Below are 17,937 nucleotides of genomic sequence, written 5' to 3'. Positions count from 1 at the left end.
TACACAGTTAGGATGCTGAAAGCTAATACAAAGTGTCACATGATCTCTGTCTCTGGGGGGGGGAGGGAGAGGAGACAAAGTGAACCAAGAATGACAGTTTATTTATTTATTTTTTTACCCTTTTAATTTGATTTATATTAAAGGGGTACTCTAGTGGAAAACATATATTTTTTTTTTATTAACTGGTGCCGAAGTTAAACAAATCTGTAAATTACTTAAAAATTTTAAATAAATTTAAAAAATCTTAACCCTTCCAGTACTTATCAGCTGCTGTATGCTCCACAGGAAGTTGAGTTGTTCTTTCCAGTCTGACCACAGTGCTCTCTGCTGACACCTCTGTCCATGTCAGGAACTGTCCAGAGTAGGAGCAAATCCCCAAAGCAAACCTATCCTGCTCTGGACAGTTCCTGACATGGACAGAGGTGTCAGCAGAGAGCACTGTGGTCAGACAGAAAAGAACTACACAACTTCCTCTGGAGCATACAGCAGCTGATGAGTACTGGAAGGATTAATATTTTTAATAGAAGTCATTTACAAATCTGTATAACTTTCTGGCACCAGTTGATTAAAATAATAATAATGTTTTCCCCTGGGGTACCCCTTTTAATGCAGCCTTTTTGAAATTTCATGAAAAACATAATTTATTGTCATTTAGAATAACTGATTTCTTTTAAGGTTTACTAGTGGATGGAAAATGCAATTTCCAGAGCGCCCTCAAGTGGTCTGAAAACAACGAATGCCAGCTCGACTTTATCGAAGAGGTTGGCGACAGGAACGAGGAAGACGATGATGCGAAAGATGATGAAAACGAAGACGTGGATTCTGAGAAGGAGAGAGCAGAACTCTCCCAAGAAAAGGGCTCCAAAAAGAACTTTATCTGCAAATCCTGTGACAAGATCTTCCTGTTCCGCTGCCGGCTGGAGGTGCACATGAAACGCTGCCGAATGGCAAAGAGAAATCCCCTGCAATGCAAAGACTGCAATGTGGTGCAGGCCTCAAAGAAGGAGCTGGATCAGCACCGAGAGGAAGTGCATGGCTACCTGATCTCTCGGAATAGTAAAGGGAAAAAGAAAATGCTGGTGACGTGTGACATCTGCGGCAAAGAGTTTGCTCATCCATCAGGTGATTTACATTTACATTGCTTCTGCATCACTCCTAAAACATCCTGCGGTTTTGTAGATGCTCCTTATGCTACTGCAATGTTTTCCAACCAGGGTTCCTCCAGCTGTTGCAAAACTACAACTCCCAGCATGCCCAGACAGCCGTTGGCTGTCTGGGCATGCTGGGAGTTATAATTTTGTAACAGCTGAAGGAACCCTGGTTAGAAAACACCGTGCTAATGTGAGCAAACCAAAACGTCCCACACATTTAAAGGGGTACTCCAGTGGAAAACAATTATTTTTTTTTTTAAATCAACTGGCTCCAGAAAGTTAAACAGATTTGTAAATTACTTTTCTTTAAAAAAAAAAAAAATCCTAACCCTTCCAGTACTTATAAGCTGCTGTATACTACAGGGGAAGTTGTGTAGTTATTTCCAGTCTGACCACAGTGCTCTCTGCTGACACCTCTGTCCATGTCAGGAACTGTCTGGAGCAGGTGAGGTTTGCTATGAGAATTTGCTTCCACTCTGGACAGTTCCTAAAATGGACAGAGGTGGCAGCAGAGAGCACTGTGGTCAGACAGAAAGGAAATTCAAAAAGAAAAGAACTTCCTGGGGAGCATATAGCAGCTAAGTACTGGAAGGGTTAAGATTTTTAAATAGAAGTAACTTACAAATCTCAGTAAAAAAGATGAAGCGGAGCACTCACCAGACCTTGAATGCAGATGGATTTTATTGACCGAATCGATCAAAGGCACATCAGGGGGGGAAGGTGGTACAGACAGGGGAGTGTGACTTAGAGACGCGGGGGTATCCTCCTGCGTCTCTAAGTCACACTCCCCTGTCTGTACCACCTTCCCCCCCTGATGTGCCTTTGATCGATTCGGTCAGGTCTGGTGAGTGCTCCGCTTCATCTTTTTTACTGGAATTTCACATTGTCTATCAGCGTGGTAGCACCTGTATGTACCTCCAGCAGTTGCAAGGGGAGAAGCAATCAAGGGTCCTAGCCTTTCCCGTCTTTTTCATATACAGAGAGTGGTGCCGAGCTCCCTTCGATACAGATAACTTACAAATCTGTTTTACTTTCTGGCACCAGTTGGTTAGAAAAAAAAAAAGTTTTACACCGGAGTACCCCTTTATTTTTTATTATTCCAATGTATTTATTAGCATTTTCAAAACAGAACAAAACGTAAAACAAAAGACCTAAAACAAGGCCCGACATGCCTTCCGTATCCTTACCCCTTGGGATTATAGTGCACCTGTATACTTGATGCCTTCCTAGGCTCTTGTCAACAGTCATTGATATACCTTGTTTGACACCTCCTTAGATGAGCCCCCACTGCTTGTTCCAGTATAGCTAGCAATATTGCACCGTATTCCATAGATACTTGTTCCTTCAACTGGCTACGCCTTGCCATTTGCTACTGTTCCCTGCCTATGACTTAGGAATGATGTTCTGTCGAGAAAATGCTACCACTACATAACATCGGTTAATGTAATCGACTATTACTGTTGACTTAAAGGAGTACTCCAGGATAAGAAAACTGAGTTTCAGATCGCTGGGGTCCGACTGCTGCCCCCCCGTGATCTCCTGTACGGGGCTCTCGGCTCTTTCCCGAAATAGCTCATTTCGACCACCGCATGATGCGGCATCCAACACGCCCCCTCAATACATTTCTATGGCAGAGGCTGCTGATTGCAGTGCTCCGGCTCTCCCATAGAGATGTATTGAGGGGGCGTGTTGGTCGGACACAGCCCCTGGCCACTGACTTTTGGGTGCCCCTTTTTGTAGATCGCGGGGGGGCCCCAGCGGTCGGACCCCCTGCGATCTGAAACTTATCCCCTATCCTTAGGATAGGGGATAAGTTTTCTTATCCCGGAGTACTCCTTTAACATGGGAGGCTTCCACTCCTTTTATCTTATCTTTTTTATTTTGAATTCTTGTTAACTTGCAAACAATTTTTATTTTATTTAATTTTTTTAAAACAAGGCCCGACAGTGCGGCCAAAAATCACAATCAAATATACATACAGTGCAAAAAGAAAAAAAGCTCAACATAAATGACAAGTCACAAGGCCTCCCAATAGAACAATCCAGGATCCCCAACAGGCTGAAAGGCCCAGTAATATAGGGGGAGATTTATCAAAACCTGTGCAGTGGAAATGTTGCTGAGTTGCCCATAGCAACCAATCAGATGGCTTTTTTAATTTTGCAGAGGCCTTTTCAAAAATGAAAAAAGAAATGTGATTGGTTGCAATGGCCAACTCAGCAACTTTTCCTCTGCACAGGTTTTGATAAATCTCCCCCCCATAGTCTATCACATGCGATATAGGCAGCCAGTGAGAGACTACCCACACATCCCTGAGTAAAGGAAGGATTATAAAAGATCCCCAGGGTATCCCAAATAGGAACAAAAAATATGTGGGACAGAGCCAATCACTTGTGTCCAAAGAGAAAAGGGTCAGGGCAGGCTGAGGCGACCCAAAGAGCCCCTGAGAGACTCCATATTATACCATTCCGTGTACCGGAAGGGGGACACTATGCCAGCTATCTGCACATTAAAATGCATCACTAAGAATGATTTCCATTTCTGGGAGAACCTTTTGGTGCCAGTCATTTTGTGACTCTCTGTATCTAATAAAAAGAATAAGGTGTGTAGCTCACTCAACCGACCGTCCCGAGGTTAACTGGGATGGCCTGAATCCCAAAAAGGCCTAATACTATGTGCAAAAAATATTGTATATAATAAATTATGATATACAAAACCAGTCCTCAAAGATCTTTGAGGACTGGTTTTGTATAAAATAATTTATTATATATAATATATATATTATTTTGCACTCTCTGTATCTAGCTTATCTACCCCAAAGAAAACCTTCATTTGAGCAATCAGCTTGGACAAATCCGGTGTAGTGTCCGAGAGCCAAGTAGCAAAGAGGCAGCGCAAAGCCACCAACAAGGCCACATGAACCATCTGAGGGGACTTCCTTCCCTCCCCTCCGGGGGACGCAACTGGTTAGAGAGAACGCTACTCGGTGTAATCGGGACTCTCACTCTCCAATCGTCATAAATATAACATGCAACTAACTCCCAGTATGATCTAGAATGTGTGCATTACGACAACTGGTAATTCTGTCCGGAAAATCCGAAGAGGGGAGAATATTGACTCCAAATAGTGCAGCGTGAGCCATTTTAAAATACATTTCCCTCCTTCTCTCGTTTATTACACATTTACGTACTCCAGAGAGGATGACCTCGGTCAATTCCTCATCGCCCGTCCACCTCTCCTGCGTACAGAATTAATCATTTTTAGGGTCCACTGTTAGAAACCTGCTACGACAGGCTTGATTGTAGGGCGTCTAGGTCCCGTACCAATTATGTCGTCTAAGGAGTGGGATTGTAATTAGAGTGTGAGATTATGTAGCCTATTATTACAGAATGAATAGGCTTGATTGGCAAACAACATATGTGAGCTAGGGAGAGCAAACTTAGATAATATCTCAGGAGTGTACCGCCGACGATCCTCCTTAATCATAAGGTCCCCAACCACTAATATACCTCGGTCCTTCTAGAGGGACAGCCAGGACGAGGCTCTCCCCTGCAGGAATTAAGGATGATGACATAAGGGCATCCTCTTGGAGAGGAGAAAGGGGAGGCCAAAAGCCTTCCGCATCTCCTTCCAAGAGATGATAGTATCGTGTAACAAGACCGATCCCTTAATCATGGGGGCAGTTTCGTGTAGGCGGTATGCAGAAAGGCTACCAAGTCCCACTGTACTGCCAGATTCTGTTCTATGAACACATTGGAATAGAAAGAGAAACCCTGCAGCCTATCAATTACATGCCAAAATAAGCAGACTAAGTTATAGCCCCTCACATTGGGTAGGTTAAGAAGACCCTCAGTCTTTCCCAACATCAATTTTTGCAGAGCAATGCGAGGGCGCTTACCCTGCTAGTTAAACACCTCAATTCAGCGGTTACTTGCTTTAAAATCATCATGTTTGAGTAGGATAGGAAGGGTTTGAAGGGGGTATAACAGCCTGGGGAAGCCATTGATTATTGTGCAAGGGAAGCCAGAAATACAGATGAAGTCTCCTTTGCTGGGAGGAATGCTCCAAAACATTTATTGGAGGCGATTGGTGATAAAGCGCCATCTACAGGATAATACATTCATGGCATCACTTTTTCTCCATACACTCTGGATGTGTACCTAATGAGAGGGATTCACCAAAGGATTTAACTGTTTTTGTGGGTTAAAAAAAGTTTGTTAATTTGTTGCAGGATTTGTCTCTGCGACTTTCGTTTTACACAAAAAAAATAAAAAATCAAGGCGTGTTGCTATACGCAGATTCGTACTAACTTTAATGCAGTGGTAATTAATTTATCGTTGGCAAATTGTTGCAAAATTTGAGGCGATGCTTTCCATTTGTCCCAGAGGTACATAGGCTAAGACTTGTCCTACAAAACTGGCCGTGGGCATAATTTGTAAAAAGTTGCACATTTTGGTGCAAACGGTTAAAAAGTTGCACAGAAGGAACATTACAAAGTGGAGAACAGAAATAAAAAAAAATAAAAAAGTGTCCTAGCCCATATTGATCACATGCCCTGCACCATTTCATAAACTTGGCACACGTACACATTTTCCACCACACAAATTAAAGGTGTAAAAATAAATAAGAGTTCACCTACACGACCCTAGATAAATTGCCCCCAACAGATCGGCGGCCGGCAACTCAAACACAAAGACTCCGTCCAGCATTTTAAACAAACCTAATGACTGTGGACTTTTATTTTGTAAAATAATACTCTTAAAGGGATACTCTGCTGCTCAGCGTTTGGAACAAAAGGTTCCGAATGCTTAGAGCCGGTGTCGGGAGCTCGTGACATCATAGCCCCGCCCCTCATGATGTCACGCCCTGCCCTTCAATGCAAGTCTATGGGAGGGGGCATGACAGCAGTCACGCCCCCTCCCATAGACTTGCATTGAGGGGCGGGGCTATTACATCACGAGCTCCCGGCGCCGGCTCTAAGCATTCAGAACATTTTGTTCCAAACGCTGAGCAGCAGAGTATCCCTTTAAGTATTCTTAAAGGGATACGATCATTAGAAATAAACTTTTGACATTTTGCTCACACATGTCAATTGTTTTGATCGATGTGATCGCTAGTTATCAGCCTGGGAGGCGGAGTTGAAAGGAGTCTTTGTATATCTGAGTTGGGTGACATTTGTCTATATTTGAGACATGGATAACAATCGGACCTCATTTTATCTGTGATCAATGCAGAAACCCAGATCATTCCAAAGGGTTCTCTTATTTTCTTGCAACTGTGGACCTAAATGTAAATGGATTCCTGTGAAGTAAATGATAACTTTTTGTTTCTCAGGACTGCAGTACCATAAACGGACGGAGCATTTCGATGAGAAGCCGTTCTCCTGTGAAGAGTGTGGCGCTAAGTTTGCGGCAAACTCCACCCTGAAGAATCATCAGCGGCTGCATACGGGGGAGCGCCCCTTTGTGTGCAAACACTGTCACATGACCTTTACCCAGGCGGCTGCACTCTCCTACCACACCAAAAAGAAGCACTCTGAAGGTATGGTGCCGGCTGGTCTTTTTATAGGGTCACATATGTCATGTTCTATATCAGTGGTCTTCAACCTGCGGACCTCCAGATGTTGCAAAACTACAACTCCTAGCATGCCCGGACAGCCATCGGCTGTAGTTTTGCAACATCTGGAGGTCCGCAAGTTGAAGACCACTGTTCTATAGGATTACTGGACTAGGGTTGAATACATTCAGGCTTTCATACACAGATTGTACTATATCAGAGTGTAAATAGCAGGGGTGTGGAAATTTTATAAAAAACTACTTGACGGGACTAAAATGGAGCAAAATCTACTTGTCCCTCCTGACGATCCACTTGTCCGGGCCAATTTTCGCTTTTACGCTCTAATTTTTTCCTCCTCGCCCTATAATAGCCATAACTACCTACTATAATGACACCTTTTAATTTTTCAATAACATATTCTCTGAACCAAAAAAAAAATATATATATATATTAAGGGAAGTGAAATTGAAATAGTAAAAGATAATTTTGCAGATTTGGTGTTTTTCTTTTCTGCGCCATTTACCTTGTGGTCAGATAACATGTTAGTTTTATACTTTAGGCGCCTGATTACAGCGATACCAGATTTGTATCGTTTATGTCATGTTTTACAAATTCTGAACTTTTTCAAAAAATTTTAATTGCCATTTTTTAACCCCTGTAGCTTTATTTTTTTCCCGCATACCAGACTGTATGAGGGCTCATTTTTTGCGCCATAATCTGTTTTTTGTATCGGTACCATTTTGGTATTGATCTGACTTTTTAATGGCTTTTTAACTTTTTTTTCTGGAATATTATAAAAATTGCAAATCTGTGGTTTGGTATTTTTTTTCACATTTACCGTACGGGATACATAATGTTATATTTTAATAGGTCGTACAATTACGCACGAAGCGATACCAAATATGTTTATTTTTATTATGTTTGCATGTTTTTATATAGTAAAAGGGGGTGATTTGAACTTTTAACATGGAAGGGGTTAATGCAGCGGTCTTTAAACTGTGGCCCTCCAGATGTTCCAAAACTACAACTCCCAGCATGCCCGGACAGCTAATGGCAATTAGCCGGCAATTAGCTTTGATCGCGGGATCTAAAGGGTTAATATGCTTGCAGCTGCAGGCTATTAGCTGCGGCCCCTGGCTATTGATTCCAGCCGGGGGCCACATGGTACGCAGCGGGATCACGTTACAATCCTGCTCCCCCTTCCCAGGACGTACCCATATGCCCTGGGGAGGGAAGGGGTTAATAAAACAAAAGCATATTAAAAAACACTCTAAAGGTTTACATACCTATTTTCTATTACTAAAATGTATGTTCTTTCCATTCCAGGTAAAATGTACGTGTGCCAATATTGCGATGCTGTATTTGCACAATCTATTGAGCTGACTAGACACGTGAGGACTCACACAGGGGACAAGCCGTATGTCTGCCGAGAATGTGGGAAAGGTTTCAGCCAAGCTAATGGCCTTAGTATACATCTGCGGACATTTCATAGTAAGTTTCCTTAATTCCTTACATTTGTTCTCGAAACTCGCTTTATTGTATGTATGTTTTCCTATCTTTATTAGATTCTTTCTTTAAAGGGGTACTCCAGTGAAAAAACTTAAAATTTTTAATTTTTTTTTTTTAAATCAACTGGTGCCAGAAAGTTAAACAGATATGTAAGTTACTTCTATTAAAAATTGTAATCCTTCCAGTACTTATCAGCTGCTGTATGCTACACAAGAAGTTATTTTTGAATTTTTTTTTCAGTCTGACCACAGTGCTCTCTGCTGACACCTCTGTCCATGTCAGGAACTGTCCAGAGCAGGAGAAAATCCCCATAGAAAACCTCTCCTGCTCTGCACAGTTCCTGACACGGACAGAGGTGTCAGCAGAGAGCACTTTTGTCAGACAGAAAAGAAATTGGAAAAGAACTTCCCGTTAAGCATACAGCGGCTGAGAAGTACTGGAAGGATTAAGATTTTTTTTATAGAAGTAATTGTGTTGTGCTTTTCTGCATACACCCATGTGATCATTGCAGCCAATCGTTAGCCTGTGTGGTGTCCTCATAATTGATGTCAGTGACAGGTTGAAGGGGCCATGTGGAGTGATGAGAGTAAACAGACGAGTAATGTTTATTTATTTATTTTTTAATGTTATAGCATTTCCGCTTGTAAGGCCATATAGCGGTTTTTGGTCCGGGTGAAAAACCGTACTGAAACATAAATTTTTTTTTTAAACATGGGAGTCAATGGGAACCGTACAGAACCGTATGTGCATACGGTTCCATCCGGTTTTCACCATACGGTCTTTGACTTTGCACAGTGTTTTTCTTGGAATTTCAATTAAAGAAGTTAAACTTTATTCATAATGGAGTGAAAAGGTAAAAACGTATACGGGTTTTTCTCAAAAAACTGATGCAACTGGACATCATTTTTCAAACTGTATACGGATTAAAATTTGTACACACGTTTTGATGCAGTTAAATCAGGTCTTGAGGAATCCGTTTTTATCAAAAACCTGATGCGGGAACAGTATTGCAAACGTGGTGTGAACCCAGCCTTACTCTAGCAAAGAACAGCAGCAGAGAAAAGCTGGAACAGAAGCTGCAGCGCGATCTTCAAGCTTCCATTCCAGCTTTTCTCTGCTGCTGCGCTTTGTTTTGGATCTGTCTTCGTGCCAGGATTCTCGGCGTGGGAAGCCGCAGCAGCCACCTTTGGTCGTAGCCCATTCATATGTTGGTGAGCATTGTGCCTCTTCATTGCACAATGCTATCAGGTGAGTGGAATACTCACCTAATGGATTATATTTGATTTTGGTGATAATCACGGATACACACAAGGGAGCGCTTCTGTACTTTGCTCTTTTCCTCTAGCGGAAGGGTTATTCCGGTTATTAAAGGAAAACTGTCATCCTGTTTACCCACACTTAACCTTATGCACTGGGTTATTGTGTGGGTGAACGGGAGTCCAACGAGGGGTCACTTATTTAAATATGTCCAGCAGGTCCTGAGACAGGGACGTGCACACATTGACAAGAAAAGGGGCTTGAGCCCCTGCCCTTTTGACGCTGGTCACTGGGGCATCATTATATAAATAATTATGAGTAGTGCCCTTTTTTCACTTCAGGCCCTGGCTTCCAAAATATCTGCGCACGGCCTTGTCCTGAAATATGTCCCCCAGAAGATCCACTGCTGAATTCAGTGAAACACGGGGGGGGGGGGGGGGGGCTGGCTTAGTGACTCCACTTGCGATTCACTGAATTCAGCATGGAATCTCAGGACCCTACGGGACATATTTAGGTAAGTGACCTCTCGTTGGACTCCTGTTCACCCACACTATAACCCAGTGTATAAGGTTTAGGCTGCATTCACACCACGTTTTTGCAATACAGTTCCCGTATCAGGTTTTTGATGAAAAACGGATTCCTCAAAACCGGACTAAACTGCATCAAAACGTGTGTACACATTTTAACCCGTATATGGTTTGAAAAATGATGTTCGTTTGCATCCGTTTTTTTAAAGGAAAAAACGTATACGTTTTTAACTTCCCTATGAATAAAGTTTAATTTGAATGAAATTCCAAGAAAAAAAAACTGTACAAAGTCAAAAACCGTACGGTGCAAACCGGATGGAACCGTACGCACATACAGTTCTGTACGATTCCCATTGACTCCCATGTAAAAAAAAAAAAAAAAACTATACGTTTAATACAGTTTTTCACCCGGACCAAAAACCGTGGTTGACTACGGTTTTGGGTACGGAGAAAAAAACTGGCAAAACCGTACAAGACGCAAATCGGATGCATCTTTTGGCATACGGTTTTCAATGGAGAGTCAGTGCATACGGTTTTCAATACGGTTCTGTACGTTTTTTTTTTTTTTTACATTGAAAATGTATACAGGAACTGTATTGCAAAAACGTGGTGTGAATGCAGCCTTAGTGGGTGAACGAACTGACGGTTTTCCTTTAATTTTTTTGGCATTAAAATATATAGACCAGTGGTCTTCAACCTGCGGACCTACAGATGTTTCAAAACTACAACTCCCAGCATGCCCGGACAGCCGATGGCTGTCCGGGCATGCTGGGAGTTGTAGTTTTGCATCATCTGGAGGTCCGCAGGTTGAAGACCACTGATATAGACTATGCAAGCCCTTATTTACTTACCTGCCACATGTCTTGACCTTTCGTAAATAAATGTCCTTTTAGATATTGAAGACCCCTATGACTGTCAGAAGTGCAGAATGAGTTTTCCTACATTAGAAGAAAACAGACAGCACATTCAGGTTGTACATTCCAAGGAATACCACCCCTGCCCTTCCTGCGAGAAGATCTTTAGCGCCCCTTCTCTGCTAGAGCGCCACATAGTCACCCATGTAGGAGGAAAGCCATACAACTGTGAGATCTGTGACAAGGCATACCAGGTGAGTACCCAGAGACCTACATCAGATGCCAGGGACTGCTTTCCGCTCCTTTTGTATAATGTCGTGACCTGATTTTTCTTTCCACAGCAACTATCAGGCCTGTGGTACCACAACCGCACTCATCATCCCGATCTGTTCGCCGCTCAGAATCATCGTTCTTCCAAGTTCTCTTCGGCTCAGTGCGGCTCCTGTGAACAGGTCTTCTCTAACACGTCTACACTTCAGAAGCACACAAAGCTAGAACATCCCGGTGAGTGCATGGGGGAAAAGAAAGCAGATTGTGGATTGGTTGGTAGAGCCATAATGCAGCATGTTCTTTATACAGCCTGATGATAGAAAGAATAGGATCGAACGCTGATCAGCAATAATTCTATAACTTGTACCACCTATATAAAGGTTACTCCCTTCATTGCAGCGGTATGCCCTAAACACAGGATAATGTCCAGGCTACACTATAGATTTGTTCAGGAGTGATCATGGTTCTGACTTGGCATCTAAATGTTACAGATCTCAATCCAATTGACCAATTCTACCTCTCCCAACTTAAAGGGGTGCTCCAGTGGAAAATATATATATATTTTTTTAAATGAACTGGTGCCAGAAAGTTAAACAGATTTGCAAATGACTTCTATTAAAAAAATCTTTACCCTTCCAGTACTTCTTAGCAGCTGTATGCTACAGAGGAAATTCTTTTCTTCTTGAATTTCTTTTTTTTGACTTGTCCACACTGCTCTCTGCTGACACCTGATGACCGTATCAGGAACTGTCCAGAGCAGGAGAAAATCCCCATAGCAAACCTATGCTGCTCTGGACTGCTGACATGGACAGAGGTGTCAGCAGAGAGCACTGTGGACAAGAACTAGAGAATTTCCTCTGTAGTATACAGCTGCTAATAAGTACTGAAAGGATTAGGATTTTTAAATAGAAGTAAATTTACAAATCTGTTTCTGGCACCAGTTGATTTAAAAAAATAAATAAAAATTCCCCCTGGAGTACCCCTTTAAAGGGTCTGTAGTCAACATCTTTGTGCCAGAGAGCACAGAACACCTTCAGAGGTCTTGTCTGGACAGAGCAGTTTTAGCTGCACAAGAGGGGCCTACAAAATATTAGATTTTAATGTTATAGGGGGAGATTTAGCAGAACCTGTGTAGAGGAAGCATGGCACAGGTGCCCATAGCAACCAATCAGATTGCTTCTTTTATTTTTCAGGGTCCTTTTTTAAATATTTTTACATTAACCCCTTAAAGGGGTACTCCGCTGCTTAGCATTTGGAAAAACTGTTCCGAACGCTGGAGTTGGCGCCAGGAGCTCGTGACATCATAACCCCGCCCCCCTCATGATGTCATGCCCCACCCCTTCAATGCAAGTCTATGGGAGGGGGCGTGACTGGTTGTTATGGGCAACTGCATAATTTTTCCACTACACAGATGTTGATAAATTTCCCACAATGGTTTTAATTTCATGGCTGATAAGCAGCTTATTCCCAGGCATGTGTGTAATACAGTGACAATTCAAGGGGTACTACACCTTCTGGCATCTTTGTCCTTAAGAAAGCATTTAGCCACTGATGGACTATACTTAAGGAAAAAATAAAAGAAAGCATTTAGGATTAACCTTATTGCTTCTTGTAAGTATGTGTGGTGTAGTACACTGCTCAAAAAAATTAAAGGGAACACTTAAACAACACAATGTAACTCCAAGTCAATGACACTTCTGTGAAATCCCACTGTCCACTCAGGAAGAACACTGATTGACAATCAATTTCACATGATGTTGTGCAAATGGAGCAGACAACATGTGGAAATGATAAGCAATTAGCAAGACACCCCCAATAAAGGAGAGGTTCTGCAGGTGGTGACCACAGACCACTTCTCAATTCCTATGCTTCCTGGCTGATGTTTTGGTCACTTTTGAATGCTGGCGGTGTTTTCACTCTAGTGGTAGCATGAGATGGAGTCTACAACCCACACAAGTGGCTCGGGTAGTGCAGCTCATCCAGGATGGCACATCAATGCGAGCTGTGGTAAGAAGGTTTGCTGTGTCTGTCAGCGTAGTGTCCAGAGCATGGAGGCGCTACCAGGAGACATGCCAGTATATCAGGAGACGTGGAGGAGGCCGTAGGAGGGCAACAACCCAGCAGCAGGACCGCTACCTCCGCCTTTGTGCAAGGAGGAGCACTGCCAGAGCCCTGCAAAATGACCTCCAGCAGGCCACAAATGTGCATGTGTCCACTCAAACAGAAATAGACTCCATGAGGGTGGTATGAGGGCCCGACGTCCACAGGTGGGGGTTGTGCTTACAGCCCAACACCCTGCAGGACATTTGGCATTTGCCAGAGAACCCCAAGATTGGAAAATTCACCACTGGCACCCTGTGCTCTTCACAGATGAAAGCAGGTTCACATTGAGCACATGTGACAGACGTGACAGAGTGTGGAGACACCTTGGAGAATGTTCTGCTGCCTGCAACATCCTCCAGCATGACTGGTTTGGCGGTAGGTCAGTAATGGTGTGGGGTGGCATTTCTTTGGGGGGCCGCACAGCCCTCCATGTGCTTGCCAGAGGTAGCCTGACTGCCATTAGGTACCGAGATGAGATCCTCAGACCCCTTGTGAGACCATATGCTGGTGCAGTTGGCCCTGGATTCCTCCTAATACAAGACAATGCTAGACCTCATGTGGCTGGAGTGTGTCAGCAGTTCCTGCAAGAGGAAGGCATTGATGCTATGGACTGGCCCGCCCGTTCCCCAGATCTGAATCCGATTGAGCACATCTGGGACATCATGTCTCGCTCCATCCACCACAGACTGTCCAGGAGTTGGCGGATGCTTTAGTCCAGGTCTGGGAGGACATCCCTCAGGAGACAATCCGCCACCTCATCAGGAGCATGCCCAGGCGTTGTAGGGAGGTCATACGGGCACGTGGAGGCCACACACACTACTGAGCCTCATTGTGACTTGTTTTAAGGACATTACATAAAGTTAGATCGGCCTGTAGTGGGGTTTTCCACTGTGATTTTGAGTGTGACTCCATATCCAGACCTCCATGGGTTGATAAATTTGATTTCCATTGATAATTTGTGTGTGATTTTGTTGTACATTCAACTATGTAAAGACGAAAGGATTTAATGCGATTAGTTCATTCAGATCTAGGATGTGTTATCTTAGTGTTCCCTTTATATATTTTTTAACAGTGTATGTACACTCTGTCAGCTCTCCTGTGTGGTGTAGTATAGAGGATCTGCCTATTCTAGCATAATATTAGTGATATTGAGAAGGGAATTCATCACTAGCACAGATTTTTGTGGTTTCCCTGTTGCTGCGCAAAAATAATGTTGTGCATGTCACTTTATAAATTTACGCAAATGGCAGGAAGCCCCTAGATAGTGCATACGTTTACACACTCCTATGCCAGGAATTGTTGTGCAAGTGTATCTGCCAACCATGGAAAACACACAACAAGAAAACGGACAAAGTCAGCAAAGACAACATAAAAATAGTGCAAAATTAGATGATTTTGGCACAAGTCAATGCGCAAAATAAAGGTACACTGCAGGCGCAGTTTTGCTGGTGCACGCCAGTCAATTTCCCCCTAAGTCCAAGGCTCTTGTCTCTTTTAGACAGTAAGAGTTATGAATGTGAGAAATGTAAGCAGACATACCCATCCTCGGCCGCACTGCAAGTTCACGTCAAGTGCAAGCACTCAGGTAAGTGATGTTTCTTCTGTGAGTTCTTCGCTTACTGACAAGTCCGCAGGAGAGAGACATTATACATACACTGCCAGCATATTTTCTATGAAGTCTATATTCATAACCATTCATCTCACTATTAGGGACCCAGCCATTCCAGTGTCTTTACTGCAGCGAGTGTTTCCAGTTCCCGGGCGCCCTGCAGCACCACGTATCCACGGACCACTTCAATGAGACTGAGAACACATTTGGGTGTGACCTATGTGGGGAGCTCTTCACGTCGCAGACTCAGCTAGAGAAGCACTACGAGACGGATCATCCCGACATAGTACTGGCTGAAGCCCAGGCAGCAAATACTCAAGTTGTTCAGGTAATGTTATTCCCTTGTGTAATGGATATGTAATAGGGATCCATTATTATCAATCTGTGAAGATTACTACAGTGGTCCCTCAAGTTACAATATAAATTGTTTCCAGGATGACCATTGTATGTTGAGACCATAACTCTATGGAAACCTGGTAATTGGTTCTGAAGCCCCAAAATGTCATCCAAAAATAGGAAAAAGTGAGGATTAAAGATAAATAAGTAGATAACTAATACAGATAAAGCAAAGTCCTTTCATATAAAAGTAAGAAAGATCTGCTGGGAGCTGTAATCACTGTCTATGTAGAGGACAGGAGCTTCTTCAGGGTCCTGCACAGTACACAGTGTCCTAAAAATGTAACATTGAGCCGCCCTCACCTGGTGTCCAAAGGAGCAGCTAACCCTGGTACAGGTAAAGAGTAGAGAACATGTAATACCTCCCTGTACTGTAGGGGGCTCTACCAGACACCAATCAGTGCATGCACTTCAGTAATACAGGTAAAGAGTAGTACAGAACATGTAATACCTCCCTGTACTGTAGGGGGCACTACCAGACAGTGCATGCACTTCAGTAATACAGGTAAAGAGTAGAACATGTAATACCTCCCTGTACAGTAGGGGGCGCTACCAGACACCAGTCAGTGCATACACTTCAGTAATACAGGTAAAGAGTAGTACAGAACATGTAATACCTCCCTGTACTGTAGGGGGCGCTACCAGACACCAGTCAGTGCATACACTTCAGTAATACAGGTAAAGAGTAGTACAGAACATGTAATACCTCCCTGTACTGTAGGGGGCGCTACCAGACACCAGTCAGTGCATACACTTCAGTAATACAGGTAAAGAGTAGTACAGAACATGTAATACCTCCCTGTACTGTAGGGGGCGCTACCAGACACCAGTCAGTGCATGCACTTCAGTAATACAGGTAAAGAGTAGAACAGAACATGTAATACCTCCCTGTACTGTAGGGGACGCTAACAGACAATAGTCAGTGCATGCACTTCAGGAATACAGTTTTATCAGTGAATGCCCATTCTGATTGGTCGGTTCTTTCAGCCATTGACACATTTGGAGATCTGGACTGTCCATAGCATTGTATGGGGAGTTTGGTTTCAAGTTGCGATGGTCTAGAAAAGCCCGGAAATATTGTAACCTGAGGCCATTGTAAGTTGAGGGACCACTATACATGTGAAGAATAGACAGGAGTGTCTGTAATGCAGTGTTTTCCTAACAGTGTGTCTCCAGCTGTTGCAAAACTACAACTCCCAGCATGCCCGGACAGCCGTTGGCTGTCCGGGTATGCTGGGAGTTGTAGTTTTGCAACAGCTGGAAACTCACTGCTGTAATGAGAACCAACCACTTATTGTCTCTCCCTCTGTAGGTTATCCAAGCGCAGGAACAAGTATCTACAGGAGAGCAAGTAATAACCTTGGACGAGTCACAATTGGCGGGATCTCAAGTGATCGTCGCATTACCGGACACGCAGAGCAGCCAAGCAGCAGGCACAGAGCTGGTGGCCGTCAGCATGGAGGATTTATTTGACGGAACGGTCACTCTTATATGCGGAGACGCTGTTCCAGGAGTGACGCAGAGAACTCAAAGCTAACATTGACTTTGCCTTAACCTTGAATAAATCCCTAGGGATCGATGGCTTTTATTTTTACCACTTGCAAGGTTCATGTGTTCATTTCATGATTATTTTTTTTCACGTTTTTTTACACACACGGCCTGTGCGCCTCAGTTCTTATTTATTTTGTCTCCTTTTGCGCACCTCCTTGCCGCTGGATCCATTCCTGTTTACTGACTAGATATTGTCCCTTTCGGGAAGCACGGCCAAGCTTAAAAATGAATCGCAGAAGTTGTATACCGTCTGTTGTGAGATTACAGGGATAGCGGAAGAAACCTCCATGCTCTTTTTTTACGTGACTGGAGACAACGAATAACGTTCCAAGGATGTATCGTTTCTGTTATTTAATTGCTCTCTTTACTTTTGAAACTATCTTGTGTTGTTTAGAAAGAGGTTAAAGAGCAACTCTGGTACTTAAAAACTCCTGTGGATAGGGGAGAAGTGTCTGATCGCGGGGGTCCTATGATCTTTTGCCCAGTGCCCCGGCTCGCCCCACTGTCACACCCCTTTTATGCATCTCTATGAGGAGAGCCAAAGATATAGCGCTCGTGTATCTCTGACTCTCCCATAGAGATACATGGAGGGGGCGTGTCTACCACTGCATCATGCCGTGGCCACTCTGTGCATGGGGAGAGCCAGGGTGCCAGGCAGTAAATCGTGGGGGCCCCAGGAGTTTTAATGTCTTACAGCAGGGGGATGCACAGCCACTGCCTGATGCTCCTTAAAGGGAATCAGTTTCCTGTTTTATGCTATTCGAACCATGGGCAGCAAGAAACGGTCAGGGAGCGGGGTCCCCAAACAATATTACTTAGAAATGCCTGGATGTTTAATGTTTGAAAAAAAAAAAAAATCATATTTGAAAAAAAAAAAACGCAGTTAACCTGTTAAGTAGTCATTGGAAAATTGAAGAGTGCTCCATTGTGTATTAAAAGAGATATAAAATGATGTAAAGGGAAGACATGAAAGCCGCTCATCCCAAGAAGTTGTGTAACATCATACTCAACAATGGTAGGCACATGAGAAAGCGAGAAATCTGCTGCCCTCTGGCTGTGATATAGACAAGAATCGGTATGGCTTCAAGCAGAACGTCGGCTCTACCAGGCGCAGGATCTTATCAAGGAAAGACCAAGTAAAAACCAAAAAGGTAGTT

At 43.4% G+C, this 17,937-nt stretch overlaps 1 protein-coding gene across 3 annotated transcripts in view; it reads left to right on the top strand.

Annotated features, from left to right (window-relative positions):
• The window catches only part of ZBTB40 (zinc finger and BTB domain containing 40), a 53,351-nt gene extending 35,734 nt beyond the window's left edge, over positions 1-17,617 (top strand). For 2 of the 3 annotated variants that reach the window (XM_056542659.1, XM_056542658.1), the window contains exons 11-18: positions 676-1,122; positions 6,483-6,689; positions 8,031-8,195; positions 10,891-11,105; positions 11,193-11,355; positions 14,723-14,809; positions 14,935-15,161; positions 16,542-17,617. In XM_056542659.1, coding sequence (XP_056398634.1) covers positions 676-1,122; positions 6,483-6,689; positions 8,031-8,195; positions 10,891-11,105; positions 11,193-11,355; positions 14,723-14,809; positions 14,935-15,161; positions 16,542-16,766 — 1,736 coding nt within the window. In that variant the 3' untranslated portion in view covers positions 16,767-17,617. The remainder of the gene's footprint in view (positions 1-675; positions 1,123-6,482; positions 6,690-8,030; positions 8,196-10,890; positions 11,106-11,192; positions 11,356-14,722; positions 14,810-14,934; positions 15,162-16,541) is intronic. The other variant, XM_056542660.1, reaches the window with a different exon arrangement.
• The last annotated feature ends 320 nt before the right edge of the window (positions 17,618-17,937 follow it).

This window comes from Hyla sarda, chromosome 10 (assembly GCF_029499605.1).
Source record: "Hyla sarda isolate aHylSar1 chromosome 10, aHylSar1.hap1, whole genome shotgun sequence".
Lineage (NCBI taxonomy): Eukaryota > Metazoa > Chordata > Amphibia > Anura > Hylidae > Hyla > Hyla sarda.
Note: the sequence above shows the minus strand (reverse complement) of the source record. Positions and strands in the feature narration are given on the sequence as shown.